This window comes from Piliocolobus tephrosceles, chromosome 6 (genome assembly GCF_002776525.5).
Source record: "Piliocolobus tephrosceles isolate RC106 chromosome 6, ASM277652v3, whole genome shotgun sequence".
In the NCBI taxonomy this organism is placed as follows: Eukaryota; Metazoa; Chordata; class Mammalia; order Primates; family Cercopithecidae; genus Piliocolobus; species Piliocolobus tephrosceles.
The window spans coordinates 26007271-26023451 of NC_045439.1; the positions used below are offsets into that span (position 1 = coordinate 26007271).

Genomic DNA, 16181 nt, shown 5'->3' on the forward strand with positions numbered 1-16181 from the left:
AGAAACACACTTCACCTATAAAGACATATGTAGACTAAAAATAAACGGATGGAAAATGATATTTCGTGCAAACAGAAACCCAAAACAGCAGGAGTAGCTATACTTACAACAGAAAAAATAGATCTCAAAGCAAAAATCTATAAAAAGAGACAAGGTTATCGTGTAATGATAAAGAGGTGCATTCAGCAAGAGGATATAACAATTGTAAATATATATGCACCCAACACTGGAGTTCCCAGATATATAAAGCCAATATTATTGGAGCTAAAGAGATAGATAGATACCAATACAATAATAGCTGAAGACTTCAACACCCACTTTTAGCATTGGACAGATTGTCCAGACAGCAAATCAACAAAGAAGTGTAATACTTAATCTGTAGTATAGACCAGATGAACCTAATAGATATGTACAGAACATTTCATCCAGTGGTTGCAGAAGACAATCTTCTCCTCAGCACATGCATCGTTGACAGGGATAGACCATATGTTTGGTCACAAAACAGTTCTTTAAAAATTCAAAAAAATTGAAAAACCAAGTATCGTATCTGACCACAAGGAAATAAAACTAGAAATCAATTTGGAAACTATACAAACACATGGAAATTAAACAGTATACTCTTGAATGACCAGTGCGTCAATAAAGAAACTAAGAGAAATTTAAAAATTACTTGAAACAAATGAAAATGGAAGCATAACATATCAAAACCTATGGGGTACAGCAAAAGCAGTACTAAGAAGAAAGTTTAGAGCAATAAATGCCTACATCAAAAAAGCAGAAGAACTTCAAATAAAAAACTGAGTGATGCATCTTAAAGAACTAGAAAGCAAGAGAAAACTAAATTCAAAATTAGTAGAAGAATAGAAATAACAAAGATCAGAGTAGATACAAATGAAAGGGAAATGAAAAAAATACAAAATATCAACTAAACAAAAAGTTGTTTTTTTGAAAAGATAAAATTGACAAACCTTTAGCCCCAATAAGAAAAAGAGAGAAAAGACCCAAATAAATAAAATCTGAGATGAAAATGGAGGCATTACACCTGATACTGCAGAGAGGGTCATTAGAGATATGCCAATAAATAGGAAAGCTTAGATAAAATGGATAAATTCTAGACACATACAACCTACTAAGATTGAACTTCCTGAAAACATCCAAAATCTGAATAGACCAATAACAAGTAATGAGATTGAAGCCATAGTAAAAAGGCTGCCAGCAAAGAAAAACCTGGGACCTGATGGCTTCACTGCTGAATTCTATCAAACACTTAAAGAACTAATACCAATCTTACTCAACCTATTTCAAAGAATAGAGGAGGAGGGAATACTTCCAAACTCATTCTATGAAGCCAGTATTACCCTGATACTAAAACCAGAAGAAGACACATTAAAAAAAAAAAAGAAGAAAAAAAAAAAAAAAAAAACCACAGGCCAATGTCTCTGATGAACATTGATGAAAAAAATCTCCAACAGAATTCCAGCAAACCAAATTCAATAATCTATTTAAAAAGATTATTCATAATAGACCAGGGATGCAAAGATGGTTTAACATACACAAATCCACCAGTGTCATACATCATACCAACAGAATGAAGGACAAAATTCATATGATCATTTCAACTGATACTGAAAAAGCATTTGATAAAATTAAACATCCTTCATATTGAAATGCCTCAAAAAACTCAGGTTTTAGAGGGATTTTAAAAGGAACATATCTCTACACAATAAAAGTCATATATGACAGGCCCACAGCTAGTATTATACTGAGCAAGAAACAACTGAACACCCTTCCTCTAAGATCTGTAAGAAGACAAGGATGCCCACTTTCCCTAGCTGTTAAACATAGCCTTGGAAGTCCTAGTTAAGAGCAATCAGAGAAGAGAAAGAAATAAGGGGCATCCAAATTGGAAAGGAAGAAGTCAATTATTCTTGTTTGCCGATGATATGATCTTCTACTTGAAAAAAATCTAGACTGTACTGAGAAGCTATTAGAACTGTTAAACTAATTCAGTAAATTTGAAGGATACAAAATCTATATACAAAAATTAGTAGTGTTTTTATATACAAACAGTGGACAATGTGAAAAAGAAATCAAAAAAGTAATCCTATTTACAATACCCACAAATAAGATACCTAGGATTAGATATAACCGAAGAAGTGAAGGATCTCCACAATGAAAACAATAAAACACTGATATAAGAAATTGAAGAGGACACACACAAAAAAAAATGGAAAGATATTTTATAGTCATGGATTGTAAAAATACTGTTAAAATGTCCATACTACCCAAAGCAATCTACAAATTCAGTGCAATCCCTGTGAAAAGAACAATGACATTCTTCATGGAAATAGAAAAAACTATCCAAAAATTTATATAGAGCCACAAGACCCAGAATAGCCAAAGCCATCCTGAGCAAAAAGAACTAAGCTGGAGGAATCACATTACTTGACTTCAAATTACACTACAGAGCTATAGTAACCAAAACAGCATGTTGCTGGCATAAAAACAGACACATAGACCAATGGAACAGAATAGCCCAGAAACAAATCCATACATTTACAGTGAACTTATTTTTGACAGTTTCCAAGAACATACATTGTGGGAAAAGACAGTCTCTTTGATAAATATTACTGTAAAAATTGGATATTCATATGCAGAAAAATGAAACTAGAATGTATATCTCTTATCATATACAAAATTCAGATCAAAATGGATTAAAGACACAGATGACCTCAAATTATGAAGCTACTATAAGAAAAAAGAAACTCACCAGGATGTTGGATTGTGCAAAGACTTTGAGGAATACACCAGAAGTGCAGATAACCAAAGCTGGAGAGCTGGGATCACATAAAGTTAAAAAGATTCTGCACATTAAACAAAACAATCAGCCTCATGAAAAGACAACCCCAGAATAGGAGAACATTTTTGCAAAGTATTCATCTAATAAGGGATTAATAACCATAATACATAAGGAACTCAACTCCATAGAGGAAAAAACCTAATAATTTGATTTAAAAACAGGCAAAAGATCTGGATAGTCATTTCTCAAAAGAAGATATAAAATGGCAAACAGGTGTAGGAAATGGGCTCAAGATCATTGAGAAATGTAAATCACAATTCTAAGATATCATCTCACCTCAGTTAAAGTGGCTTTTACCCAAAAGACAGGCCATAACAAATGCTGGCAAGGATGTGGAGAAAGGGGAACCCCCATACACTATTGGTTGGAATGTAAATTAGTACAGCCACTGTGGAGAACAGTATGGAGGAGTTTTGAAAAGCGAAAAGTAGAACTATTAGATGATCCAGCTAGGTATCCCACTTCTAGGTATACAGGGACCAAATGGGAGATCACTGGATCGTGGGGGTGGTTTTCTCCATGCTGTTCTTGTGATAATGAGGGAGTTCTCACGAGATCTGGTGGTTTTCAAAGTGGCAGTTTCCCATGCTCGCTCTCTCCTGGTGCCATGTGAAGTAGGTCTTTACTTCCCCTTCTCCTTCTGCCATGATGGTAAGTTTTCTGAGACCTCCCCAGCCATCTGGAACTGTGAATCAGTTAAACCTTTTTTCTTCATAAACTACCCAGTCTCCGGTAGTTCTTTATCACAGTGTGAAATCAGACTAATACAGGATTATTGCACTCTGTATGCCTGTATCAAAATACCTCATGTACTCCATAAATATACGCACCTATTTTGTACCTATAAAAAGGTTTTAAATAATTTTTAACAACGTATGTTTAGTAAATGTTATGAATAACTCTACCAATAAATTTTTCAACTAAAATGAAATTGGCATTTTTTAAAGCCTTAAAATGTATCATTCAGTAATTTCAATTCTAGGAATTTATATTAAATACATAAAAATATGGACAAAAGTTTTTATACCAAGATGTTTATCAAATGATTATTTATAACAGAGAATACTGAAATCAATTGTAAATTTTGAACAATATGAGATTAGTAAACTAAGATACTAAATAACCCTAATAATGGTAACGATGATCATGATAGAGAAAATTCCTATGAAAAAATAGGAAACAAAATTGTCAACGAAGGTGATCTCCATATAAACAGATATTTATAAGTAAGACCTGGGAAAATGTATCCTTAAATTATGCTAATAAGTTTTTATTTTAAAATATTTGTTGAATAATTTTTCTCCAGAATTTTCCCCATATTTTTTAAATTTGCTAGAATGAAATATGTCAGTGCCATATTTTGACTGTCATATGCCAGGTAGCTGGCTTTATCATTAAAAATTTAAATTAGGCCAGGCACTGTGGCTCACGCCTGTAATCCCAGCACTTTGGGAGGCCAAGGCAGGTGGATCACGTGAGGTCAGGAGTTCGAGACCATCCTGACCAACTAAAAATACAAAATACAAAAATTAGCTAGGCATGGTGGTACATGCCTGTAATCCCAGCTACTGGGAGCGCTGAGGCAGGAAGATCACTTGAACCTGGGAGGCAGAGGTTGCAGTGAGCCAAGATTGTGCCACTGCACTCCAACCTGGGCAACAGAGCAAGACTCTGTCTCAAAAAAACAAAAAACAGCAAAAAAGAATAATAAATTATTATTTTTCTCTAAATAGAAAATATATAACCAATGCTTTGATGCCAGTTGACTTTGTTTTAGAAATTTAAAGCCATGCCTTTTAGGAAGAATGAATGGTATTTAAATATCTTTGTTTCATTCATCCTTCCTCTGGTAGGCATATTTTGAGGCCACCATGACATCATCTGTTTCAATAAGATACTCAAACCTGTGTCTCTACTCTTTTCCTCTCACTGTCTTTCTCAGTTGTGGCATCAGTGAGTAAAATGTGTGTTTGCTTTTCCTTATTGACCTCTAATCATCAAAGCATCTTTTAGTGGGAAACCATTTATTATGCTTTTCTCTTTCAAAACCATAATTTATATCAAAACCATGATTCAGTGGAGATTTCTAGCATTGGTTGAGATCATAACCCTCTTCTCCATTTATACATCTTCCAATTCCAGCCACACCTATAGTATGTCACATCTGAACTACAGTAGCTAGTTTACCTGTCTCTAGTTGCCCAATGTCAGCTCATTCTAAAGTAGTTGTTGGAATACATTTGGGGCATAATGTATATCCTTTCCTTTCTAGAGATCCTGTAGTGAAGGACTTCGAGTTTCTTATGAAATTCCCATAATTAGTGAAAATTGAAAATCACTTGGTTAAAAACGTCAGGGTCTTCATCTTAAATCTAGCTAACCTCCTATATTAGTCTAATCTTGTGTTGCTATAAAGAAATACCTGAGCCTGGGTAGTTTACAAAGAAATTGGCTCACGGTTCTGCAGGCTGTACAGGCATGGTATCGGCATCTGCTTGGCTTTGGGGGAGGCCTCAGGGAACTTTTACTCATGGCAGAAGGTGAAGCAGGCACAGGCACTTCACATGGCAAAAGCAGCAGCAAGAGGTGAGGGGAGGTGCCACACACTTAAAAAACTAGATCTCCCCAGTACCCACTATTGCAAGGACGGCCCCAACCATGAAGGATCCACCCCCATGACCCAAACACCTCCCACCAGGCCCCATCTCCAACACTGGGGAGTACACTTCAACATGAGATTGGGACATGGGCAAATACCCTAACTATATCATCTCCCTTTGGTACATGAAAGCTAATGATCTTGAACCACCTGAGGATTATGTTTGTGCCTTTGGCTCAAAGTATATGGACCTTTTAAAAATATTTTTTAAATGTTTGCCCTTTCTTTTGCACTTACGTACATTGTATGTGACACAGAAATAAAATATAAAGTTGGTACTTGGTATAGAGAAGGACATCTAATTCATCAGATGGTCATGTTACATGAGGCCTTACTCCATGTGGGGACCATATTTTGAGAAATCTTTCTGGGTCAGCTAACCCACAGATAGGGAATTTTTGCCAACATTTCTTGATGCCTTCATCTCCCTAGAACCCCACTGTTATCCTCAGTTATGGTCTTAACTGGTATTCATACTTCAATCCTGTGCTGCTTCCATTCATTCTCCAAACAGAGGCCCAAGTAATCTTTGAAAAAAAATAAATAAATCAAAGTTTGTCATCCTTCTCCTTTAAAGTCCTGATTGCCTTCTGATTGTACTTTAAAAGAAAAAGAAGTTTCAAATCCTGAGCATGGCCCTGGATCTCACTGTAATCTCTTCCTCCAGGCTCAGTGTACCTAAGCTGTGGGGCCTTCCTCCAGTTCTTCAGATACACCAAGCTCTTTCTCACCTCTGCACTTACTTGAGTCTGGAACATCATTCCCTGACTGCCCTCCCTGATCCTTCTCCTCACCTTCCGCTTTCTCATGCCCCACCAATACATTTTCACCTGGCTGATTTCGTGGATTCACATTCCACTTTCAAACATTGCCTTAACTATCACCTCCCAGAGGGGGTCTTATCTGAATCCTAAATCTAAACTTGGTTCTTCTTGTTATTACCTGTTTTTATAGCACTTATCATAGTTTTTAATTATGTCATTTGTTTAATGCCTTTCTCTTCTGTAAGCCTGAAGGCTTTCTGACTCTAGACCCCAATGTCTTGCTTTCTCTTAGCCTACCACATAGGTGCCCACTAAATTATTGTGAGTGAATGAATGAATGAGTGAAAGAAGGAAAAAAATCACAAGTATGGTAAATAAGTAGGAAACATTCATGAGAAGAAAGTGCAGTTTTACTGTTTATCAAAGGAAAGTATATTAAACACCTACTTTAAATCTATTTATTTTATTAGTAAAATTATTTAGCGTTATAGCTGAGATATGTGGAGAAGGACACATTCATATAATACATAAGGAGAAGGACCTTTTCTGGGTTCATTTTCATTTACTAAATATTTATTAAATGAGTGAGAGGATGAATATAATCTAGAAAGCAGTCTACCTAAATGTTTTTTAAAACATCAAATTATTTTTATTGACCCAGTATTTTTTCATGAGAATTTGTCATAAGGAATAGTCCTAAATATGGAAAAGGTTATATGTTTAAAGATATTTCTCACAGTGTTATGTATATGAGTAAAACATTGGAAACCACCTAAATGCCAATAAAATATGGCTGAGTAAAACATAGCATATCCACTAGATAGTATAAGAGTAACTCATAAGCTAAATGTTAGGATAAATAATGACTTCAAAAATGTTTATAGCATAAGTTTAAGTTAAACACAAAGTTTTATAAATTCTATTCATGGGGGAAAAAAGACTGGAAAGAAATATGTCATGCTGCTATAGCAATGAGTGATTTCTCCTTTTTTCCAAATTTTCCTTAACATGCCCATATTTTATTTTTACAGTGATTATAGTTATATTAACTTGTGCATGTACAACATAGCTTGTATATTAAGATTTAATTTCAGCTTCAGTACATTTAAATGAGTCTTGGTCCTTACCTTGTGTAATCATTGAAATGCTGTGCCTTTTTTTCCTTAGGGTGACAGAACCTTTCCAGAAGGTTCCCACACTCATGGGTTAGATCACTCATCCTCTTGGCAGGATCACAGTCGCTTCCTGTCTAGTCCAAGATTTTCATACATGAACTGTAAGTAATTAAGTCCTGTACTCGTCTTTAAATTAGATTTAAGAAAATGCAACACATGGAAAAATTAGTTTAAGGCCAGTAAATGATAGTGATATTCTTAAGTCTGAGAAAATCCTCATGAATCATACAAAAAATGTTCATAATAGTACACAGTTTCCTAAAAATATGTAGAATCCCTCCTTTTTAGACTTTATACTTCTCAGAATAACTTAAATAACCACCCAAGGTAAAAATCTTAATTAGGCAAATTTTTTGTTTGGAGATTGCTAGTAACTATGGATGAGTGAGTAAAGAATGTTATTTTATAATAAAATTCAAATTATCAAAAAATTGAAGGTCTTTGCAATATAAATGTTGAGAAACATGTAATCTTGTACAAAGAGTAAGAATACTATTACTGCTAGATTTCACTCTGTGAATATTCCGTAAATCTTGATAAATGTCATCAATATCAACAAAGTATGAGTCCATTGGCCCAAAATGCCATCTGCCACCATCTATCCCTGCCATCTCCGTTCCCTCCTATACGTGGTCTTCAAGGTTCAGCTTATATGTAATTTCCTTAAAGAAGGTTCACAGTTTGAAGTGTAGTCTCTGTTATGAGCACCCATAGTGTGCTACAATTTTTCTTTATATCTTGAGGATAGGAGCAATGCCTGTTTTGTTCACCACTGTTTCCTTGGCACTCTATATAGTAGTTGTCAAATAGTAAATACTCAACTAATATTCAATTAATATTAAATTAATATACATATAAGTTGTTTTTGTTAAGTCCACATTTATCTAAACTTTTGGGATCCAAATGTTATTTAATGGATTCTTATTTAGGTAGTAATTTCACTCTTCAGTTTACCATGGGCCTGTAGGGTTGTACATTAAATTTGATAATTCTGTCATTTAAAATAGCTATATTGCTCTAAAATAAAATACCAAAATAAGCCACTAGGAAGTAGGTCAAATCCAAAAGTCTCATTTTTGCTGGTTTATATTCATGGATTCATTGAATAAATATTTATCAGTTTCTGATAAATGGTTTGGGTTTTCATTATTTCATGATTATTTTATTCTAAATGCAGAGCATTTTTTCTTCCTGTCCTAATCATTTTCCCAAGTGAGTTTGTATCTACATAATCTAAGAACCACCCTTCAATATGGACCTCAAGTTGGTTATGGCACCTCAGAATTTGATCTACACATAGGCCAATTTTCTTTTTCTTTCATATTTAGCAATGGAAAACTTTCTCCAAGTCCTTCTAATATAAACAAGCATGGAGGAGGAAGTAGGGACTTAGCACCATGAAACATCACAGTGTCCCAATTAGTAAGACATTCAAGAGCCTGGAGATAAACAGCACCATCATGTGAACACAGAGGTCTTTGTTATACTGCTGTTACTTTTGCCATTATGACCTTCATAAGCCTTCCTAGAAAGGCACCTAGAGGGAAGTGGTTAGAAGACATTAAAGGGAAAACACCAAGATTTTTGGAATTGTATTTATTACTATGATAGGCAGTGAAAGAACCTGTATTTAGGTTTTGACACTAGCATTTCATGACCAACTGTGGTCATTTCTTTAATTAAGATATAGTTCTCACAAGCAACCATAGGTTTCTATAGAAATACACTGGCTGAAAAGGAAATAAAGTTAAACAGGAAAAAATATCAAGAGCATAACTGAAAAAGAAAACATTTATTATAGTTTATATTGTAAAATCTAACTGAAAAATTTAGCCTAAAAAGGAAAACTCTTTATTAGTTTAATTAGTAAATAAATAAATTAATTGATTAATAATCCATAGCCTTATGTTTTACTATTCTTCTCGTGTACAAGTTTGTTTTATGATTTTCTTCCCAGACTTATCCCCATATTTTCAAAAATACTTTTAAAAATTTAATCATAACTACCTTGTCATTAATTACTTTCAAGTAATTGAATTATAATTATTTCTAGAAAACATATTTATTCTTATGTGCTTTTCTGATAAGCCTTAAGTTTTCTGTTTTTAATAATGGGGCACATTAGCAGTGAGAAACATTAGGGTTACCCTGAATACTTCTTTTCTGTAGCAAAATTTCAGCTCAGTTATAGAAATTGTCCTGTAATTTTTCTTTATTCTCCCTTTAAATTGAAAAATGAAAAAGAAGAGATGCCAGGACCAACAAAGAGGAAAACAGAACTTACAGCAAATGAGTAATACAGGGAACAGAGGATGTTTTAAAGAATATCATTAATACCCTTTCAGAGATAAAAGAAAATATTATATCCACTAAATTTAACAAGAGCAAAATACTATGAAAAAGGAACACAGACTAAGCAGTGTCAGAATTTTAAAATATAATTTCCATAAAGAAAAAAGAAAACCAGAAAGGTGGAAAACAATGTGAAATAACCACAAAGAAAGGAGAAGAAAAGGAAAAAGAATGGGACAATAGAGAGAAAAGATAGAATTTTTAGAAAATCAATTCAGGAGGGACAATAGATGATTAATGTGAGCCTTGAGAGAACAGAGAAAACAGAACAAGAGGCCAGGAGTGGCCAGGCCCCCAACAAACACCCACTGACAGCGGCCATGCTGAGATTTTCCTTCACTCTTTTCCTATATAGATGCCCATGTGCCCGGATCCTGGCACCTTCCTCTTTCTTGTTTCACTCCTTTCTTTTGTAAGAGTGATGCAGGACAAGCAAGCCCCAAAATTGAGGCTTAGTCCAGGCAGGTTCTTGGCTTCACCCAGGGAAGAATTCAAGTGTAAGGCGGTGGTGTTAGCAGCAGTTTTTATTGAAGCGTCAGTGTACAGCAGCAGCAGAGGTCCTGCTGCTTGCAGAACAAGTCTACCCCATAGACAGTGTGCTCCGAGCAGCAGCCCCGAAGCAGTTCTGTACTCATAGTTATACTCACTTTTAATTATATGCAAACTGAAGGGCAGCTTATGCAAAAATTTCTAGGATGCAGGTGGTAACTTTCAGGTTGTTGGGTGGTTGCCAGGAAAATGGGCAGTAATTTCCGGGTGTTGCCGTGGCAATGATAAAATGATAAACGTGGCAATGATAAAGGCGCACTTGTGGGCGTGTCTTATGGAGAGGTGCTTCTGCTTGAGACCCGTTTTACCTAGTCCTCAATTTGGGCAGGTATCCAAGCCCTGCCTTTGGAGTCTAGTCCCACCTCCTACCTCTAGAGCACATAAAAGAAAAGGAGGTGGGAGGCCGAGGCGGGCGGATCATGAGGTCAGGAGATCGATACCATCCTGGCTAACATGGTGAAACCCCATCTCTACTGAAAATACAAAAAATAAGCCAGGCGTGGTGATGGGCGCCTATAGACCCAGCTACCCAGGAGGCTGAGGCAGGAGAATAGCATGAACCCGGGTGGCAGAGGTTGCAGTGAGCCAAGATCATGCCACTGCACTCCCGCCTGCGTAACAGAGTGAGACTCCATCGGAAAAAAGAAAGAAAGAAAAGGAGGTAAATATTTCTAGTCTTTGTATTTCTAAAAATAGATTTCTTCCATTAACACTTGACTGAAATTTTAGCTGGCTATAAAATTCTAGTTGAAAATGATTTTCTTTCTGAAGTCATTGAACAATTATCCTCCAAAATTCAATGTTGTTGAAAAGTCCTTCATTCATAGATAGAGACTGTCACTCCTTCGAAGTCATCTTCTACACCCCATTCCTACCCTACCACATCCTTTCTACTCCTCTCTCCAGGAACTTTTAGGATCTTTTCTTTCTCCCCAGTGAATTTGTGATGATGTGCCTCAGGGTGGGTCTTGTTTTATTTATTCTTCTAGCTACTTTTAATCTGGACACTCATATTTTTCAGTTCTGCCATAGTGAAGGAAGAAAGGAAAGATTCTATCCAGAAAATTTGCAGGAAACTAAAAACTGATACATTATCTGATACAATTGAACACTTAAGAAAAAAGACTACTAGTGGACATATGGCAGATCTAACTGAGCACTTAGAAGCACGATGGTCACAGAGAAAGAGCAAATAAAAAATGAAACAAGAGTCAATTAACAAACCCAGGAGAAATAAATGAACAAGAAGAGAAATGTTTTCGTAGTATACTTACTATGTTTTCATGAGCCATATTTAGTCATAATAATGTAAACAGTCACATAACTAAAAGCTCATATGTAACTATATTGGGAGTATGGGGTGAGGAGAAGGGGGTAAGTGTGGATAATGTCTAAAAATATAAATCAGAAAATAGCAATAGAGGCTTCCCCATGTTTTACAAAAATGAAATAAATACAGAAAATAAAACTAGAAGAGGTGATCATCATAGCTGACTCTCGGGAGTGGGATTGTGGAATTCAGAGAGGTGGAACAAGAAACTCCTGTTTTTCTATGTAACCCTTTGGTATTATTTGATATGTGTATATACACTTTGGCTAAAAATGATTCTTACAAAGACAAGTGTTACTAAGAAAACCCCAGCTTTTATGTCTGACTAGGAAATGTCTAATTTTTTTGTTAAGTTTCAGGTGGAACATGAAAGCTGGGGTTTGGAGTTTGGAGCAGTTGAGATCTGTATAGAGACTTAGGGAGTGGACAGTCATAGGTCCTTAGGCAGACATGAGTTTCTAGGCTCACAGAACAGTCAGCTCCTTACTCTAGTCGGAATTTGTACCGAGTGAGGCCCTTTCGTTTAAGCTGTAGATGCTAAGGCATTCATTCTGCCAACTTAGATGCCCTGTCAAACTGTGACCAAACTAAAGCATAGAATCACTGACCATGGAAAAAACAAAGGAAATGGGAAAATACTGCATAATTTGTGGTCTCTGAAGCGATCCAGCATTAATGAAAGTTTGTTTTAAGAAGTAATTTATGTCAGCTTTGTGTAGTTCAGGTCAATTCAAGAAAAGGTAGATTCCTTCTGCCAGGAAGAAGGGAAGAAATGTATAAATTGTAAGTTTATATTGCTATTGGAAATAGGAACACAGAAATCCATTCTTTAAAGCCATGATCACTACCAAATTTATTCTGGCTTGCTGGAAGTTATGGCCATGAGTCAGGACACTCTTTTAGAAGCCTTGGATTCCATTACCTTCAGCCTGTAGACAGTGGGGACTTAGTAAGAGAGACACATAATGTCAGCTTTTGAAACTGTCATTTTTGCTTTTCAAAAGTGGCAACTGACCACTAGTCACTATGTATAGCTCCTTTTAGACTAAAGAAACACAACTCCAGGACAGAGCTATCACATCCCAGGACTGGGACCAGACCAGATTTCACTGAGGTCCAGAGTAATCTGAGGACTTCTAGAAATCTCTAGTTTTTTAAGACAGAAATGCTTAATCTTTGTGGAGTTGGTGTCTCCAAACCAGATTTTAAAAATAAATGCATATTGTAAATTTCCTGTAAATCTAAAACTATTCCAAAACATAATATTTGTTAAAATAAATAAACCAAAAAGAAAAGAATTGTTATTCTTCATGGGGAAAATATGTTATCTAAGGATTAGTATAGGAGTTGGAAGTGAATCTTACATATTATTTAAATTTGATATTCTTAGAAAAGAAAAGTAATGAAAGATGCTTAAAAATACTATTTCACTTTCTTACCTCAGTATACATTACTATAAAAAGAAAAGTTAGTATTCTCACTTTGTGTTTTGGGGTGCTTAATGGTAATTTAAGTCCCTGGGGTGAAAAATAATTTATCCACAGCAAGAATAGCACACTATTTTCGCTTCTGTGTTATACTTCAAGGTCCACCTGGTTAACTGTGAAGATACTTCATATGTAGCCTGTCCTCAGCCTTGTAGAATAAAATGCCAAAGATTGATGGCAATGAAAACACTAGGACACTGATAAAGGCAATAAAATTGTTTCTTGTCCATTAAAGGATTTAATTCTCTGAAAGTGCAGTCTCTCTGTCTCTCTCATTTTACAGGTTTATTTTATGTGACTGTGGTTCAGGTATTTTTTACTGATCGGTTAAATGCCGGATATTTTTAAATAATTGAATTCTGATTTTTGCAAGTTGACAAGGTACTCTCTAGAGGCACTCCAGAAACCAGCTAGAAAATCCCCAGTTGGCTGTCATTTTAAAATCCCTCAATTATATTCACTTGTTCAACCAGTATTTACTAGAAGGCTGTGCACTATGTCCAGTGTTCATTTCTGGAGGATACAGTAGTGAACAGGACAGGCAAGGTCATCTCATGGAGAAACAGGTAGCGAGCAAGTAAACAAATAATTTAAAATGATGATTGGTGCTATCAAGGTGAAATGACAGAAGGTACCTGGAACAGGAGCACTCCTTTAGATTGATGATCAGGATCTGCCTTCCCGAGGAGGTTACAGCTGAAACCCAAATGGCAAGAAGCAGCAGCTGAGTTGAAATTGGATGGGAAGCGTCTTCCTGATAGTGGGGGCAAAAAGAACAAAAGCTCCGGAGAAGAAGGGGACATGGTCTCCTAGAGATACGGGCTATTGAGCGAGTGAGGGAGAGGGTGCAGCCACAGTCAGATGTGTGGATTTTATTCTGAGTTCACTGGGCGACCATTAAGGGCAGGCTGAGGGAGTCATGCAGAAGAATGACATAATTTGATTGACTTTTCAGAAAGGTGACTGTGGTTGTGGTGTGGAGAAAGGATCGTAAGGGAGCAAGAAGTAAACAGAAAGAGAAAATAGTGACTTGGGGTCTGTGATGAGAGTAATGGGGATGGTGTGAATCAGGACTCAGGTGAAATTGGTAGGGAGAGTCATTAGAGCTCACTCTTAAACTGAATGGATGGGTCAGACAGGACAAAGGAAGAGAGGAACCACGGTTTGAGAAACTGGGCAGATGGGCGTATCATTTTTCAAGTTGGAGAAGAGTAAGGAATGAGCAGGCATCAGAGAGTACAGAACGGGAGAGATTTCACACAGACAGTTGGATATAGGCATCTATAGCTCAGACGAGGGGCAGGAGATAGTAAAAGAATAGTACACTTAGACTCCAGGTCTACTTTCAGTAGACTAGAAGTTGTAACAAAGAGGATTCCATAAAAAGGAACCCTTAAGATTTCTGCCTCTAAAATTCTGTGCGAGTGTGTGTGTGTGTGCATGCATATGTGGTTTATATCATTGTATCCTGATGAAGCACACACTTTTTGCTCTCAGGTATTCTTCAAATAAAAGAAAAATTTTAATTCTCATGGGTTTTTTTTAAATGTCATAAATTGGATGTATTTATTCTTAGGTTGAAGGTATCTTAGTCCCTGTGAAGTTCAATTATAGAAAACTAGATCTAATACCATGATACATTAACTACCTTCTGCAAAATTAATTTTTTAGGCCAGTTTTATATTCACCTAGGTTTATTTTTCTTTTTCTTCTTACCTTGCCAGCATTTACCAAAAGAACTGTTGCTCCAGATTCAGCTTCAAACAAGGAAGATGCCACAATGAATGGAACAAGTTCACAATCCAAAAAAGAGGAATATGAGAGCTAGAAAAGCAAATGTAATTTGTTATTTTACACGAGTGTTTTACAAATAATAACTTCTCTGTTCTTACAGCAATTTGGCCCAGATTATCTACCAGACATACCTGCAACTTTGGCTCTTTGGTATTGCCAAACATCGACAAAAGTGACAATACTGTTGGTCCTTGTAAATGGTAAACCAGTCCAAATAATATCAGCTAATGAATGATATGCAGCTAATTTATTTGCAACTTATACTAGCACAGAAAGAATGATATTTTTTTCACTTTGTATTTTCCTTTTTCAAGTGTGGTCAGTCACATTTTCCCAACCAAAATTTGGATTTCTAATTGTGAGGCCTTTCAAAAATTACTGGCTAAAAAGAAGGAAAATGAGTTACCCTTCAGGCAAAAGTTGCCAGCACTTTAGATTCAGGCAGCATTTATATACAACTGATTTTTTGAAAAATGCTTTCTCCCTAATAAATTATCATGTGTTATAACATGTCATGGAGATGTGCATATATAACATTAGACAGGCCTCTTTATAAATGCTCAGGACTTTTATATCCATCATCTCAGCAGTCCACAACTACATACAGTAGCTGAAAATCATTTCCAATCATCCATTTTTAATAGCAATAAAGAATTCATAAATGATATCTGAACTGTTGAGCACTGTAAAGAATTCATAGCACAATTTATTTGTTTGTCTTTTTGTGGCCAAATATGCTACTGTGATCACTTCAGTCATATCCTGGACCATCTTTGGTTTACTGTGACTAAAATCATAGCACCAAACTCCTTTGTCCACGAGATGTATATATAATCTTGTATAATTTGGTACTATCTGCTTCTACCATCCCAACTTTTTTCATCAAAGTGTTTAAGAACATATTCCCTTTACATGCTGATCTCCTAGTGGAGAAAGATTTATAGTAAATGCTAAGTAATAGTAAACTTTCAGGAACTGAATCCTACTGGGTCAAGGATTCTGCACAGACAAGGACAATAAAGCAATACCTTTGTAATATGCATTACATTTTGTGTTTGTTAAAGTACACTTGCTCATTAGAGTTCTCACATTTCATAAAGATGCTTCCGCTCAAGATATGTTGTCCTAACTTACCATATTTGATGGTACTGAAGAAAAAAATGGCAGCCTCTTTCCATGAAATTGAATGCAACTCTTCCCATAGAACATGA

General features: G+C 35.8%; 1 protein-coding gene across 3 annotated transcripts in view; it reads left to right on the forward strand.

Annotated features, from left to right (window-relative positions):
* The window catches only part of CEP128 (centrosomal protein 128), a 504131-nt gene extending 488937 nt beyond the window's left edge, over nt 1-15194 (forward strand). For all 3 annotated transcript variants that reach the window (XM_023185111.1, XM_023185121.1, XM_026455590.1), the window contains 2 exons: nt 7451-7559; nt 14901-15194. In XM_023185111.1, coding sequence (XP_023040879.1) covers nt 7451-7559; nt 14901-15004 — 213 coding nt within the window. In that variant the 3' untranslated portion in view covers nt 15005-15194. The remainder of the gene's footprint in view (nt 1-7450; nt 7560-14900) is intronic.
* The last annotated feature ends 987 nt before the right edge of the window (nt 15195-16181 follow it).